At 42.6% G+C, this 16,613-nt stretch overlaps 1 protein-coding gene across 4 annotated transcripts in view; it reads right to left on the bottom strand.

The window, feature by feature from the left end:
* The window catches only part of CRMP1 (collapsin response mediator protein 1), a 47,053-nt gene that overhangs the window by 10,972 nt on the left and 19,468 nt on the right, over nt 1-16,613 (bottom strand). For all 4 annotated transcript variants that reach the window (XM_018089229.1, XM_018089248.1, XM_018089233.1 and 1 more), the window contains exons 4-9: nt 15,842-16,006; nt 10,193-10,254; nt 8,450-8,530; nt 5,430-5,498; nt 3,276-3,396; nt 2,058-2,214 (exon numbers count right to left, since the gene is read on the bottom strand). In XM_018089229.1, the coding sequence (XP_017944718.1) occupies nt 2,058-2,214; nt 3,276-3,396; nt 5,430-5,498; nt 8,450-8,530; nt 10,193-10,254; nt 15,842-16,006 (655 nt within the window). The remainder of the gene's footprint in view (nt 1-2,057; nt 2,215-3,275; nt 3,397-5,429; nt 5,499-8,449; nt 8,531-10,192; nt 10,255-15,841; nt 16,007-16,613) is intronic.

Here is a 16,613-nt window from a genome sequence, read left to right as displayed (position 1 = left end):
ACAGTATAGATTCGAAGTATTAAAACTGAAAGCAGGCTAAGCTGCTGTCATTTAAGATCTAGGACTTTAATCCACTAGAAAAAAAAGCCATTTTTGCATGCTTGAAGGATAATGTAAACTTTGTAACTCCTCGGTTTGTCTTTCTGATATTTGTTTAAAAAAGTCATTATTTGGATTCCAATTCTAAAAATTCTCTTGCTATTTTAGCTACTCTGCTTTGACCCACATACTATTATTTTGGGACTCTCTTCCAGAAAACATATAGCCATGTCTGACAGAGTAAAGAGCCAAACATTTTGATACACATTCACATGTGCTGGCTAAGAGCCTTACTCTCACACAATGAGCTTCACTCTTTGCAAGTGATGATACTGATGGATCACACCAGGAAAGTGATTTTTTAAATTATCGTTATTTTAGGGAACAAAAAGTTCAATTATGGAAAACCATTTCTGCCGTCAGACTGTCTCAACAGAGCCACACATAACTCAGAGCTCAACTGTGCATTCATTAATGCAGCATCATTAGAGCAGCTGAGTTAAAGCCTGGGTGGACTCTGGGGGACTGCACAGTCTGACCCACCAAGTGCAAGCAGAGATGTGTGCATCCCACAGCACTGGCACTGACTGACAGCAGCTTCCCATCACATGTATGTGCCCATCCAGCTCCAGGGCATCAGAATTTCCCATGCCAGGGCTTTACCAGCCACACTGGCACTGCCAGCCACATTACGTGCCTGTTAGTCACATGGAGGAAAAGTTTTCTGAAGACCAATGGGTAACTTTTAAGGTTCAAATTCTACTGCACTGTCTAGAGCATTGGAAACCCCAGAAAGGGGAGACAAGAGGTAAGGAGTTAAATAAGGTTTTGAACTGTAAGTTGAGTTCATCACTCCAGGCCTAGCAATCTATCCTGGTGGGACTTCAGCTGTGAACTTCTATATCATTTCAGAGTAGATGGTCTTTTGCTTAAGTTAAAGGAGACCCACAGTTGGCTACAGCCAGAAAATACTTTCAGAGATGGGTTTACAGTCTGGGTTTTTGGCAAGGCACTGGTGATGTCTTCTGTACGAGAAAGACACTTCTCCCTCTGCTGTCCTCATTCCTTTCACCTCTCTAGTGATTAAACTTTCCCTGCCAACCTCAAGGCAGTCAGCCCACATCCCTATCCTGTCAAGTGATGGCCTTCAGTCTCCCGTGTGTCTCCAACCAAGTCCCTGACAGTCTCCTTGTAATCCACTCTGGCCTCTTTCTCCTGACAAACCTGCTCTACATGTACCCCTCATCTTTGCTGTCTTCCAGCTTGAGGACCCCTGAGCCTAAAAAGACAGTAGGGAAGCTAAAGGTAAAAACAAGGCTGCAAGAACTAAACACAAGTAAACTTCAATGATTTTGGTCTATCCCAGATGAAGACAAACTACCAAGTCAGAAGTTTTCAATATGCAGGAGGAAAAACCACAGAACTCTACTACAAATACAAGTTAGTTTAGGACAAGCCAGTTTTCAGAAGAGCCCCACACCAGCTTTGACAAAAATTGGCCCAGGAAAGTTTTCTCAGTTCTAGGTATCTCTGCATTCAGGGACAACCCTCATTTCAGGGACTCTACTTGCCACATATGACTGGGGCTTAGCACTGAGTCTTGTCTCACAGATGGGGGTCTATCCACCATACTGGTGCTTATGCTGGACAGTGAGGATGCCATCTCATCAAAGATTACCAATTTAGCTAAAGAAAGCAGAGATCTAGAGAGAAAGCCAGTTCAAAGTCCTGACTATCTAGTTGTACAACTAGGAATCACATGAAAAACAGAAAGAGAAGAATTAATTCCTGAATAGCCAGCAGTTGCCTCTCTATCAAGCTAACCATGGAGTGTCCATGACTGCTCGCCTGACTGACAGCCTGAGCATAAGGATATAACTATCCGTGGTTTTCTATGCTCCTTCTCTGCTGCTTCATGTACAACGACTGGTCTAAAGAAAACTGATCCCTAGATGCTTCATCCCATATGGCTTTTGGACTTGCCTCACCGTCAGCCTGTAAAAAAAAATGAGTCTTACCATGCTAAGAGTGAATTTAAGTGATCTGGAGTGGTAGGATCAGGGCTCAGAGGTGGTGAGGTCACAAAAGCTGCAGCCTTGGCCCAGTTTTTGCTCCAGTAATGCGTCCCATCTGTGCCCAAGCTGGCAGTGATCGGCTCTCCAAAAACAAGAGGACCTTGGAGAAAGCAAGGATATTTAGGAACTAATTACAACCCACTCTCTTCTTCAGCAAGTTACATTGCTTGCTGCATGCGCCACGTATAATTCACACACTGCTACACAGCCCGCGTAGTTCCCAGAAAATTAGGCAGCCCTGGTGTTGTCTATGTGATAAAAAATTAATAAGGAGTCTCTCTGAGCTACACATGTTTTTGATCAGCGTATTTACAAATCTCTCTTTCTAATCCAGAAGGAGACAGTTCAGACCTGGTTTTAATTTGTACTGTTTTAATCACAGCCACGTTCTCTCTGTTGCTCCAATTTGGAGTGCATTGGGTGGTGGATCCTTCAGCAGACAGATGCCTTTTTACTACTCCCAGGTTGGGCACAGCACCAGCAGATAGCAGCAGATGGTCCCCAGCACCACACTCCGAGTCTCCAAGAATACAAACATCAAGACGATAATTTGCTCTTTGGCTTCTCTGTATTGCTCATGAGCTCTGTAGTACCAACCAGCAGAACAGTCCTGACTTGCAAATGCAGCTTCAAAAGCAGCTTTCAGGCTCGCAAGTCCTTCTTGGCTGCTTTGTAACCTAGATTCCACCACAGGCCCAGCAAGCAGGGTTGGCCCACAGTGCACATCTGGGGGAGTCAACCTCCAGCAGCAAGGCTAGGAGCGAGCCCCAGGCTTCTCTAAGAGCAGGGTCACTGCCCAAGCCACCCCTCAGAGGGTAACAACCTGAAATACTGGTATGGAGGATGTGCTGGACCCTGTTAGAAATAAAGTATCCCCCTCTCATAAATGGAGATACAGCAGTCTAGGGAAAAAGTAAAAGGGAAAAAAGGTTCCAGAAGAGTTACAATGCAATCCTCAAGAAGAGAGTTTCTCAACTGAAAAATCTAAAAGGATTTCCCCTTATCTTTCCCAGCCATAAATATTTAGAGTGTGATGGTGCTACCATTCTTTGATAACATCTCCCTATTGCCTGTCATTGGGGTCAAGATGTACAGGTTTTTTCACTAAGCTTCTATTCAACAAAAAAATACGAGTTTGGGGAAGAAAAGGAAGACACTTACCTTTCTTTCTGGCCAGTGCAATGATATCAGCTGCACTCTTGCTCATCACCTTGGTGATGTACACTGGGCAGTTTATTCGACTGGCAATAGTGATGGCACGGAAAACTGCTTCTGCTTCAAGCTGAGGAAAACAAGGAGGAAAAAGTTAACTGAAAAAGCAGTCTGAAGAAAAAATGAACTGGAAGACTGAGCCATATCTCTGTTCAGCAACAACTCTTCAGGGGTTCGTTCTGCTTCTTCCGTGGAGAGAGACACAGTGCTGGGAAACAGGGAGCTAACCCAGCCTCAAACACTTCATGCTAGCAGTAACCACAGCCAGGCTGTAGTCACTAGCAGCATACAGCTGCCCCAGCACAAACACAGCTTCCTGGCTCTCTGCACCCCAGGAAAGGTCGTGTCCAAGCAGTTGATGCAGCTCTTCCTTACCTCCCTCCCACCTTTCTGCTTCAGACTCCTACTCTGCAGCTGGAACGAGAATGAAGCAAGAAACTTCGCCCCAGCTCAAAGACAACCTCTGAGCTCTCCCTGGCAGCTTACCCTAATCTTTACATAATGATGATAGCAAACGTAAAGTATTCTCAAACAGCAACTTCAGCACTATGGACTGAATTTAGCCCATAATCCAAAAAAACCTTTGAAGCATTGCCCAGTAAGTCCCCTCTGTCAGCAAGTGTAAAGGCAATCTCCTCCCAGGGAGCCATCTGGGATGTAGGCACACAAAGCAAGCATCTTCAGATGGAGAAGCAGTGTTCCCCAGCAGCTCTGGAGACTCCTTTCCCCAGCCATCAGTTTTATACTAGATCCTTCCCAGATGAACTCAGAGTATTGGCATTTTAATACCTAAGACCCTGTTGTGACTGAAAATACTGACTCAATGGTACAGAAATTTCTCTCCAAGAGTTGTGCTAGAAAATTTGAGCAACTTAGGCCTTCCAAAACCACACAGTTTAATCCTTCACAGTTTTTTTCTCTAAATCAGACTGTCACTTTAGGTTGTCCGAGGACTTTTATCACAACATTTGCTCTGGAAGCCCCAAATGCACCTTCAGAAGAGCAGGGAAGGAGGTAGGGCCTTTGTACCTCAGCACTGGGGCTGAGGTAGACTAGATGCATGGTCAGAAAGATGCAAAATTCCTTTCTAGGAAACTGCAAATGAAGATTTCCCTTAGGCTCTTGTTCTCATCAAAAGGAAACAACTCAATTCTATCAAAATAATTTAGGTGGAAGTTAAACAGCAAAATGGAAAAGTACATAAACAGTTCAATAGAAGAATGCGAGCAATTAAGCTGATTCCTTTTGCCTTGGGGAGAGGTTATATAAAGATCTGCAAACCACAACAATCTCTTCAAGTTTAGCCTCAAATCCCCAGGACCTCATCTCTTTAGTCTTCAAGGAAAGCAGTCACTTCCCACTACCACTCTCCACTACCCCATTAACGGCCTGAACTGCATATACATTAAGGGACACTCTCATGTCTTCACATTTTCCTTCTCATTAAATAAACCCTTTCCAGATGCCTGAGATGATCCAAACCAGAGCCTGGATTTTATTATAAAGGAGTTGCATAAAATGAGCTGCCTCACAGCATCTTTCCATTCTCGCGCATTTGCACTTCTACACCTGCATTTCTGCCACCAAAGTATCTGCCAGCAGGGAAGTAGATTTATATGTGGGTATATGCATATGCATGGTACATATGTACACATGCAACCTATAGGAGGTTTTCAGTCAAAGCATTTCAATAAATGCAGTTACTCCAAAGCCTAATCCTCAAGCTGCACTGCTGATTTTTACCCCGATAAGCCCAATTTTTTTGTCATCACAAATCAAAACACAAAGGTCACACTTAAAAAATACATGCACACCCATTCCCAGGGCAGCAGGAGCTGCAACTCCTGAGTGTACAAGGACACACTCATCCCTGGACTGAGGGAACCCACCTGCTGCAGCATCAAAAGGGTTTTTAAGGTAAACCAAGCTGAAAGGACCTGGACTTTTCAGGTTTTGAATAATACTGGAAGAGGAGGTGGGAGAAGCAGACTGCTGCCTTCCCAAATTCACCCATCTATCACCTGCACATACAGAAACCAAGCTCTGATACTACGTGTTCGACAAAATATTTCCACAAACGACAAAATAAGTGAAGTTTCTTACCTCTTCGGGCCTGCTCAGGGCATGTCCCTCAGGCCCAGTTATTCCCATCTCCAGAATACGTTTTTGTTCCTGGAATGCAAGAGATAAATGCTGACACAGCTCCAGGATGAGACCCTTGCACCCAGTATCCTCAGGGAGATTAATAACAGCCATATTGTCTGACTGCCCCTTTTAAAGTCTGTGTAAACGCAGCTGCATAAGCCCTCTGAACACTGAAAACACTGGCTCTAAACTGGTCCCATGCCACCCAGCACAGCCAACACAGGTCTCCACTGTGTGATAGAGAATATTTGTGCCTCGAGCCATTGGGCTCCACCACCGTAAATCTCCTCTGCCCTCCAGAAAATCTTGCTTGACACCAAGACACCAGCTCAGGGAACGGGCTTTAACCAATACACTAAACAGTAACTACAGGTACTTCCACCCTGTGATTCCTTCTTTACTTGCCCAAGTTCCTCTCTGGCTGCAATGCACAAAGCACTGCTACCTTTCTTAAACTTTCAGCATTGCTGACACTTTCAGCTCTCTGTAACACTTTTTTCCTACACGGTGAATCACTAAAATTGTGCTCCAGTTGCGAGGGCGCTGTGTCCACACCAAAAAGCCCATCTTAGGACCAATGGGGATTTGTTAAAAAAAAATTCTGGGCTATCCAGCTTCACAGCAGTGAGATAATTTTTTTTTAAATAGACAAAAAGCTTCACTTAATTTAAGGCCAAGCAGTGGTATCGGAACAAATCTCCCTTATTGCAGAAAATAGTGATCAACTTCTGATCTGAGGTCGGTCCAGGCTTGACAGCAGAGCAGAAGCGGGACCAGAGCTGCTGATGTACCTCCTGCCCTGCCCTGCCCTGCCCGCAGGGCTCTAATGAGCCCAGTTCTACCATGTAATGACTCTGTGACACAGATAAATGTCCCCCAGAGACCAGGATGAAGTTACCAAACATACTTGAATGTGTCATCTAATAAATATTTGATCCCAGGTCCCTGAGGGGGAAAAACTCACACATTACCAACAGGCTCCAGCAAAACCTGAGGAAGTTAACATTTACATATACTTTAGCCTTCGCTGCAATCAATCAAGGCTGAAGAGGCATTAACAGGAATCTATTAATCTGAATGCGTAAGAATATTGTGGTTAGAAAAACATAAAGTTTCACAGGTAATTTTAAAACAGCTGTTCTGCATCACTAATGCAATGGCTCTAAACAGTGCCAGTTAAAGACTTCAGATAATTAAAATACAGCAAATGATGAAGTTAGAGCCATATAAAAAAATAGCAAGTTGGTACAGAATAGCTACACAAAACAGGATAGATTTGCATCTTGAAGAAAGTCATAAAATCAGATTATATGATAAAATCACCCACTGTAAGAGGATTGGACAGTGCTAATGAAATAGAATATTTGTTTGATAAGATCAAATTTGTATTTTCATGCAGGGTAGTCCTGAAAAAACTACCTGCAGGCAGCTTTCCTTTTAGTATTCAAATAATCCTTCTAAATAAAAGCATAAGGAAAGACTGATTGTGTGAGACATGGCAATGGTGAAGAAATATGTTGATATATAATATAATTTACATTTATTTACTACTTCTTCTTTTCCTAATAATTTTTCTGTTCTGCATGTTCATATCCCATGGCAGTATATTAGGGCTGATCAGAGAAAAATGTAACTGAAATAGATTTCTATCAGAAATGCAATTCCACGAGTGTGCCTTGATTTTAATGGGGAATGTATCAAAACATAACAGGTGCCATTTGATTTGTATTATTTTGCCATTCCTACAGTAATATTGACTTAATCGTGTTTCTTATTATTAATTTTCATTCTATTTGATATTTTATGTTGTATTAAAACTATATATTATGTATTTAGTATTTTAAATCACTCTAAACTTCATGAGAAATCAGCTTTTTTTTCTCTCTTGAATCCAAATGAGGGTTTTCACCTGGTTTCAGTGGGGGAAAGACATGACTGCACTGTATGTGCCTGTTGACTCCTTACTAGTAACTTTTGATCCCAGTGGTTATTTTGGCCAAACTCAAAACTGAAAGGCAGCTCTCAAAGGGGGTAAATTCTAAGCAGGCAAACAGGGGACAGAACCCCACAGACCGAAAAACAAAATATACTCAAGGCAAGAGTCTTTACACACTGCCCAACTCCTCAAATAATCCCTTGAGGTTCTCCCTTAGCCATGACACAAGGTGAGTTCCTTTGTCCAGATCTCAAAGACAGCTTTACCTATTGTAATTTCCTTGTCAGTCCTGCAGCCTCATCCTTAGCGGATAAGCCAGCAGATAAGCAGCTCAGCAGATAAATCCCATGGCTCACTCAGAGCCTCACAGACCTAAGAGGGGCTCGATGCACGTACAAGGGATCAGAGGAGTGAGACATCTCTGCAACAGCCTCGAAAGATTCTTTCGTCATAAATGTATAAAGTCACAACAACACCCACCCAAACCCACCCACCCTGTTTTAGAGGGGAATCCTGCCTCTGAAAAACCAGTGGGAGGTTTGCTATCGACAGCTGTCCTTGGGTTACCTCTTTTGATGTGCTGTGGCACAGATCAGAGCACACTTTAGTGCGAGGACAGCAGCGACCCCGAGGGACCTGACCTGCAAAGTCTGCACTGGGGATCCAGGACGTTTTATGGAACATACTGCATTGGAGCCCAGTTTCCTTGTTCTGAGATGCATCTTCAGAGAGTATGGATTACACATAAACACACATTTCAGAAATGTTTAGAAGAACACAGTACTTCTTATTCGCAAACTTCAAAGATTTATAAGAATATTCTCAAAAATAAATAGGTCTGTGAGTTTTAATACCCACTGCAAATTCACTGTGCTGCTTACGCTGATAGCTGCAGAAAGAGACTTTAGCATAAAGCTTTTCAGTTCCACTTTTTGCCCCCAAAACCTCTGAAAAAGGCTTTACATTATTCTGCTTCACTTGTACCTGCCAGATTCAGAAGGAATCATCTTACAAAGTGAAATAAAAATGACAGTTCTCTCACCTGAGCTATCAAGTCTCCATTTTCAGCATGGACCAGGATAACAGCTCCAAGGCTCTTTAGAAAGGTAAAGGCTTCATAAAGCTGCAGGTAGTATAAAGAAGGAAACACTGCTGAATAAGGAAAACACATTACTTAATACTCAGACCTCTCTGTTCACCTAGTTTCATACCTTCTATGCTGGTAATTACCTCAGTGAATAGCACATTATCTCTTTTCAGAGCCTGAGCTTCACTGTTTGGTGTTGACTTACTCACCCCTGTACACACCAGTTTGCCCAGAGGACAAACTTCTGCCCTTCTGCACCAAGACAGGGTGAACAGCCCCAAGCAAGGCTGCATTTCCCTGGGACACAGAGTCTGCCCCAGCCCCTGCCAGAGCTGCCTCGTCATGCCCTCCCACACAGGACAAAGTTTAGTGAGTCTACTTTCTGCAGTTTTAGCAAATGTAAAATAGAATTACCCTCATGCACTACAGACACTTTTAGTACACCTAGAATACCTCTTTTCTGAAGGGCAGGCATTTTGCACCATCTTACTAGAGCAGACATTGTTGAACTTTCACCACCATCTTTCATTCTGCAATTAGAAGTTGCAGTATTTTCTCTAGAGCATTCTTTTTTAAAAAATTGCTTTCTAAGAGTCAAAACCCATCCATAAAGAAGGGCAATAGTTGATCCTGTTGTTTTTACTAGTAATTTCTGAGCACAGATCTACTGAAATACAGTTTCCTTTCCAAAAGGTATTCAGCTAATGTGTTCCTTGTTTAAACCAGACTTCAGTAACACAGGAGAGACCAGTTTTCAAGCACAGATCAAATACTGAAGACACAGTCTCTTCAGTGTCCACTTTTGCACTAGGGCATTTCAGGCAGCACTGAATGGGTTGCAATACACAGTTTGCAACATGAGTATTTAAGCAAGGTAACAGCCATTAGTCCAGCCACACATTAAACATTTTGATGTATTTCTCCTGATAATTCCAACAGGGAGTTGAATTTAACAGGCACTGCCTCTCAGAAAATATTTATATATTATTATGTCTAAAATTCCAATTAAAAGCACATGTATTGGAGGTGTAACAGTTATTTTAAGAGACCAAGAGCTGTAGCTCTGGGAATAAGTAAGAAAGAAATATTTTCTCAACTGAATAAGCAAACATTATTATTACTAACAGATGCCATTGTTCATTTACAGTGGCCTGATACATATGAATGGGAAAGCTGAAGAGTCTGGAATTTGTAATGAGCTCTGGACAAACAAGCTCATTGTTATCTCCAGCCCTAATGAGAAAAGGCCACCTCCCCCAAAGAGCAACTCCATTTAACTGCTCGCAGCAACCAAGAAGCTCTTGAAACCTCAAAACTGCCTCAAAAACCTCAAAAAGCCTCAAGTGCTTCATCTTTTTCTCCCACTCTGACCTAGAGTTCTTGAAAGATTACTGCAAAATAAAATGAGTGAAATCCTGAGCAGGTCTGAGCAGCTGCAATGTTGGGAGACACTAGAAAATTGCTTGAGAAGGTGAATATCATACACTTGAAGAAACACATGCAGGTGTTCTCCACAGCTCAGCACCGATGCTCCAGAGAGAAGTCCCTCACTGAGAAGTCCCTCACTACACATTTCCCCCAGTCCCACTCAGGTCAGTGGGAATGTTTCTCTGGGATTCCACCTCAGCAACTCTTCACATGTTGGGAGATGAGAAAGAGAGGGCAGATCATAGCAATGAAAAGCATTGAGAGCAATACCTGGCTGTCGGACATTTGATAGAGATCTTTGTACGCCATGTAGACTTGAAAAGAGTTCACACCTGTTCCAAGACAAAATTTAAAGGTGTTGCCATGTAAGTGGATTCTTAAACTGTATTCAAACAAAACTTTCAGGAAAAACAAGTCATAGAGTACATCTGGACTAAGCTTTTCACCAGTGATTGCCAAAAACAAAGCAATGGCATTACAGCTGCTAGGACTAGATGCCATCTTTCCTGGGGGAATGCGTTGGATGCTGTGGATTGCCTGTCTTCAGCCCTGGAGCAACCCAGCCACCACTGCAAACAGGACTGCTTGCAGCCAAATCACAGACAGGTGATGGTGGCTAAAGCAAGCAGGTCAAGTTTGTGAAGTTTGAAAGACCTTGCATAAGGTTCTGTTTCTGAAAACCACAAAATCACTGGTTTTCTTTTTAGGTTTCCTCAGCTAATCAGGAAAACATTTCAGCTTGACCTAATGTGATAGTTTTCACTCTAGGCCTTCCTGGAGACCAGTTTGTAACCAGGAAGGCACTAGGAAGGTGACCATGGAAGTATTCCATGCCATTCCTTTACGTAACTTGAGGTATAAATAAAGCCAACGGGAGGGACCTCGCTCTCTTCCTTTCCGGCGAGGTTCAAGAACGGTGGGTCCCTGTCTCGGTCTGGCTTATCTGGAGCTGAGGCCTGCAGTGACTGCTGTTATCTGCCATGTGTGAGGGGACGGTGTTGGGCCGTGTCCAGCCATCCTGCTTGTTCAAAGGGAAGTGGTGAGATTTTGCCAGTTCTTCAGTTTGCTGGTTACCGGGTTTTTAGATTGTGTAGACCTGTTTTGTTTTTGTCCCTTTTTGTCCTATTTTGTCCTTTTTCCCTTCTCCCTTCCCCTCTTCCCTTTAGGAAGCTATTTAGGGTTTCTGGGGTTATAGGTATATAATATTCTCACTGTATATATCTGTTTCATATGTTAAATATATATTTTTGCAGTAGTTTTGGCTGCTTGGTTTTTTTTCCTTCCCTCTCTGGGAAGCAGACTCTGTTGTCAAGTTTCGGAGACTTGGTGGGAAGCCAGCTTGAAACTTGCACACCTAAACTGTTCTTTTTGATGGATAAAACTTCTAGTTAAGTTCCTCCAAAGTGCTGAGAATATGTAGGAGCCGTGTATCTGAATGTGCTTACAGACTTCCTTTTTCTTTACCTTACTGCCCAAAGCACCCAGTTTAGCTGATGGTAGACACTGGGAAAGAGTGGAAACAAAGCCTGAAACCAGCTTTACCAGCAGCTCGCCACACCTCTCCTTCCACCTTCCAAAGACAGAAGGATTTATGTTGGCAGTCACACCAAACCATGGAAAATGACAGCTTCAAATTTTAGAAATCATAAGAAATGCTAGTGTTGAGTGTCGGCTGCCAAGAACCAACTGTATTCAAATCCCTAAAAGTTTTGCTATTTATTTCAAAAATTCAGTCATTTATACAGCTTTGTATTCTAATGGAACAAGAATTACAAACATCTTCTACAAAAATATAATTTCCATACCTATGAATTCATATTACTGTATAAATTTGCCTTCCTCTTTAGTCTACTGACAAGAACCCCAGTTTGGTACAGAGACCAATCTCAGAAGTTTTCTGACTTAAAAGAAAAGTAAATTCTCAACTGTCTAAGCTGTGTGTGCTGCATTTCAAAATGGCTGTGATGAAAACTTTGCTTCCTGGGGCAAGAACAGAAAGAAAGAGATCTGTTCATGTTATTTATGTTATCTACACAAAATGAATAAGGCTCTCTGATGAAGATATAACTCCATGAGTCCAGAATGAACAAATACATCCTCAGGCAGAGGGTATGGTTGCTCACACACACACATACACACAGAATTTATTTGCAATTAGAGGACTAAAGTACCCCAGGATACATGCAGGATAAAACGCTGAAATGATCCCTGGTATTATGTCTTCCTGCTAAGTCCAGGTAGCTCAGAGAGAAATACAAAGCAGGAGCTGGCCACTCCTTGCTGACTTCCACTCTGAGCAAATTCAGCCTGAAACATGGAGCCTTGTCAGCCTATAAACCCATCCTTTCTTCCTGTTTTCCCATTTATCAAGTTCTCAGAAAACCCACATGTCCTTTACTAACTGTAATCCTTCCATCTATTCACCCTTACAGTTGCGAAGTACTCAGTATGTTCCTATTTTAAAACCTAAGCTTGACTACACCTTCCCTGGAGCCAGTGCTTGCAGCCTCATGCCTTCAGTCCTGTCTCCCTCTGACTGAACATAGCAGCTCCCAGAACATCAGTCCTACCTGCCTTGGAGGAAAGCTCTATTTTCTCTCCCCAAACCCACCCCACATCTCAGATGTCAGCTGCACCCTGGAGCCACCTTGCACACACAAAGCAATGAGAGGTGTGTTAGGGCTGGCCCAAGCCATGCTGACTAGCCTCAGTGATGGCATAGGACTGAATCCTCTCATACACATCTCACTGTAAGCAAAGAGCTGGGTTATCTATTTGCTCTCCCTTATCCAGTAGGATCTAGACAAAGGTAATTCATTTAATCACAGTCCTGCAGGAGATAAGACAGCTTTCTCTGGGTACTGTGGTTGGAAGACATACACTGACCCAAGTAATACATATTTTCATCATCTTTTCTTTTATTGCCTTTGTATCTTCTTAGGCCCTCTTCTGACCTTGGTAAAATGACAAGAGTTTTGCTCCCACTCTGTTTAACATTCTCCTTGAAATCAGTAAGAATAGAAAGGACCTCAGCTGGGATCCCGCCATAGGATCTTGAGCCTGCTCCTTACCACACTGCAGAAGCAGAGTTCTCCCGAGCAAACACACAACCAGGCCCTCAGCTGCCACCTCAGACACACACACAGTGGAAAAATATCTCATGGGCTGCCCTTACAGCTAACAGGAGAGATGGTGCAAACCATCCTGCCTTGCAAAGAGAATACCTATACCAGATACCAAGATAGACAGCACAAAGTTACATATACAGGTATCCAAGATTAGACTCTTTGCCTTGGTCTGGTGTCTTGACCTACTCATTGGAATTATGCAGCTTTTCAAAAGCCCTTGTCCATGGACTATTGACCTTAATGCTTAACATCTGTTACATGCTACATTCTTGTTTATGTCCTACTTCCCTGACACCAGGAGTACTCAATAGAATCCTCTTCAACTTTTAGGCAGAACTACAAGCTTTTTTGAACAGTGACAAAGTCAAAGCAACCAGTGAGGCCCTGAACTGTCAGCTATTTCAGGCAGTTGTTCCTTTGCATATATTGGAGAAGCCCAATCCCAAAATAGCTGCTGAAATGCTACAAGCCTGAGTCTTTATAATCAGCATTTGGGGCTACAAAATCTCCAGGCCCTTCCAAAGCCTGTGTCTCCTTAAATTAGCTTTGTATTGAGTTAAAACTGATTAATTGCTCAATTATACCTCATGACAAGGCACCTCAACAGCCACTCTGTGAGCTCCCCTGTTAGTCATGCTGATTGCATTAGGCACGTGCAGCACTGAAACGCAATGAGCTGATCCCTGTCACTCAGCTACCTCACCCACAATCAGCCGAGAACAAATTCAGTCCAGATTTCCAGCTGATGAAAACCAGGGTCACTCCACTGACATCAAGTCTATTTGCACCAGCTGGCTCAAATGTTTCCAATTATCAGGAAATATTACCCGTTAATTTGAAAGCCCTTGCCACACTGAAATATTTCACATTGTGCTTGTGCTTTTATACTCATCCTCACCTTGTGTCTTCTAAAACATGAGAGTAATTCACACTGACTGCCTGAGATATACTGCTGCAGCTGTGAGAACAAAGGTGACCTCCTAATGCTCTTGCCACTAAAGAAGCCACCAAGGCCCCATTATGCATCCCAGTTCAGAACCAATGAAGAGATTCCTGCTTCCCCTGACAACTAAAAGGCAGGTCAGATTTATATTGAAAACTCACATTTCAATACTTGGAGAAGACTATTAAACTAACTATCTGCATCGGGCTTTTAATGTAAGCCCTCAGGCAAATTTGGGAGTGCTGAGCCACCTGTGATCCAGGAGCTCTGGAAAATAGTATCCAACCTCTGAAATGAGGCACAGTACACTTGTCTGAGAGTACATTCAGCTAATGCACAGCAGCAGATTCACGTTCATGCTGACAGCAGGGAAATAGCACAGGTTTGGCACAACCAGTGTTGACAGATGTCATCACCTTGTAAAAATCACCTGTATTATAGAGCTTTGTAAGACCAGCTGCAGTTTCTCTAAATTATGTGCAGTCTTGCTGACTGAAGTGCCTAAAATCTGGTTATACAGCACAGGAACTGCCAGCATCCAGTGATATGGGATAAACTCCCCTAGGTGACTGCACCTCCATGGTAACTCAGCAAAAAATTGCTCACTCAAAAATAGCATTTTGCTTTGTTTTTCTATTTGGATGTGAAAGATTCTCTTTATGGAGAAATGTACTATCAAAGTCATTACTAGCACTACACATTACAAAGGATGCTGAATATAAGTATCACTTAAGTTTCCCAATAAAAGGGTCATTCTGATTTGCCCATGGAACTGAATGCCACTTCAGAAAATATTTCCTAATTAATATGCATACATTTTCAAGGAAAGTATCAAGCAAAAAATATTTGAAAATACATATTTCTGGAAAGAAAAATCCATGCTGTCAGGCAAAATTTTAAGGAACAAGAGCTAAGCTAGGTATTTTCTGAAGGCTAGATCCAATTGCCCACACACAGGTACCCGATGCCACCAAGATGCCCTCAATATTTGAGACTGCCACGCTGAGTTGACATGCATGGACATGCACTTATGAGAGGTTTCACTTGTGCTATTCTGGAGTGGTAGCTGGAGCCCAGGCAGGGTAACCTATAGCATCACTCATCACACCTCTTAATTGAAATGAGTCAAACCTGTAAGTGTCTTAGATTCCTTTTTTTGGCAAGTTTTGAAACAAAGCATCTTGTAGTTACTTCAGGGAAAGCCACTGGAGACAAAGCACTTGAGAAAATCAGGACATTTTTTCAGTGTTAGGTACCTAACTTTAGCATCCCTTTTTTCTAGCAACTTGAACCTGTTTTAAAAATACAGGCATTAAAGTAAATTATCCTAAGTCATTGCTAAGAAATGAGATCTAGCCTGTAGTGACAGTTTCACAGACACATGTGCTCTTCATATTTGGACTTAATTTTGAGGCAGCTGAATCACAGATTCCAGTCCAGTTAAAATCTGAACCACTACCTGAAATGTTTCATTTTCTCCATTCTTTAAACAGAGCATCTAAGACGACTGGGCTGATTATCCTAAATGCTGATCTCGGAGTTTTACCTTCAAATAAAACATACCTATGCAATGTGTGAGCCTATTTTCACATGAACAAGCAAGCACAAAATGACGCATTTGTATATGACAACCAACACATTTTAATATTCCATGCCTATATTGGACAAAGTTATATACAAGCACAAAGCTTTATGTCCATTTTACACAGCAGCAAGTAAAAATACAAGTTCAAGGTAGTGCAAAGCAGCGTAACCAGTGCCTGTGCATTCACTAAAATAATTCAAAACTTCACCTCCATATGATATTTCAATAAAACCAAAAAATATTACTATATTTCACTAACTAACCTTTGTCTTGCACCAGTACTTCCAGCTCTTCTCGAATCCCATCATACCAGCTGGTGATGTCCACATGCAGAGAATAATCACAACAAGATTTGGTATCAGCTGCCTCATGCCACTTCTCAAAGGAGGTCAGTAAACTCGAACCAGGCTCTGGAAGCACGTGGTCAACTGAAAAAGAGATTGAGTGTCTGTTAGCTGGACAGCATGTAGACTGTTCAGATTTCCTCAGTGCCTGTGAGTAAGCAGTCTTCCAGCATCTCAGCCTTGGAAACAGCAGCCTCGAAGGCAGTTTGTGTGCAGACTGTACCTCTGGGGTGTTGGTCAGGTCTTGTTGTCTCAGGTGGAGCAGACTTTGTGAACAGTTTGTATTAAAGGTAAGTCTGGCAACATGCTTGGTGCAGCATCAATAGATACACAAAGGGCAAGCCAAACATCTCACAGTTTAGGAAACATTTGCCTTTCCCTTTACTGTTTTGTAAGAGAGCACAGGCTCTGGACTTTGCTGTACTTCTTGTCTGATGTGTCCATTTCTATGTATTTCGCAGTAAGCACAATTATTAACCAGTGCCTTGTAGTCACTGAATTGGCTCACTCTGCCCTACCAATACATCAGTGCAGATGTTCAATGTTTTCTCAGCAGCTAAAACTGGGAATACAGCCAAAGGTCTGAACAGGGATGACGTCGAGCACAAACACTCAGCCACACTATACAGGAGACTGAATGCCGGGCAACCACACATCTTCACTGCCTCAAGACTTTCTGCATCTAAGGATG

This window comes from Manacus vitellinus, unplaced genomic scaffold (assembly GCF_001715985.3).
Source record: "Manacus vitellinus isolate BGI_N305 unplaced genomic scaffold, ASM171598v3 scaffold_0_pilon, whole genome shotgun sequence".
Taxonomy (NCBI): Eukaryota; Metazoa; Chordata; class Aves; order Passeriformes; family Pipridae; genus Manacus; species Manacus vitellinus.
This window is presented reverse-complemented; position numbering and strand designations above follow the sequence as displayed.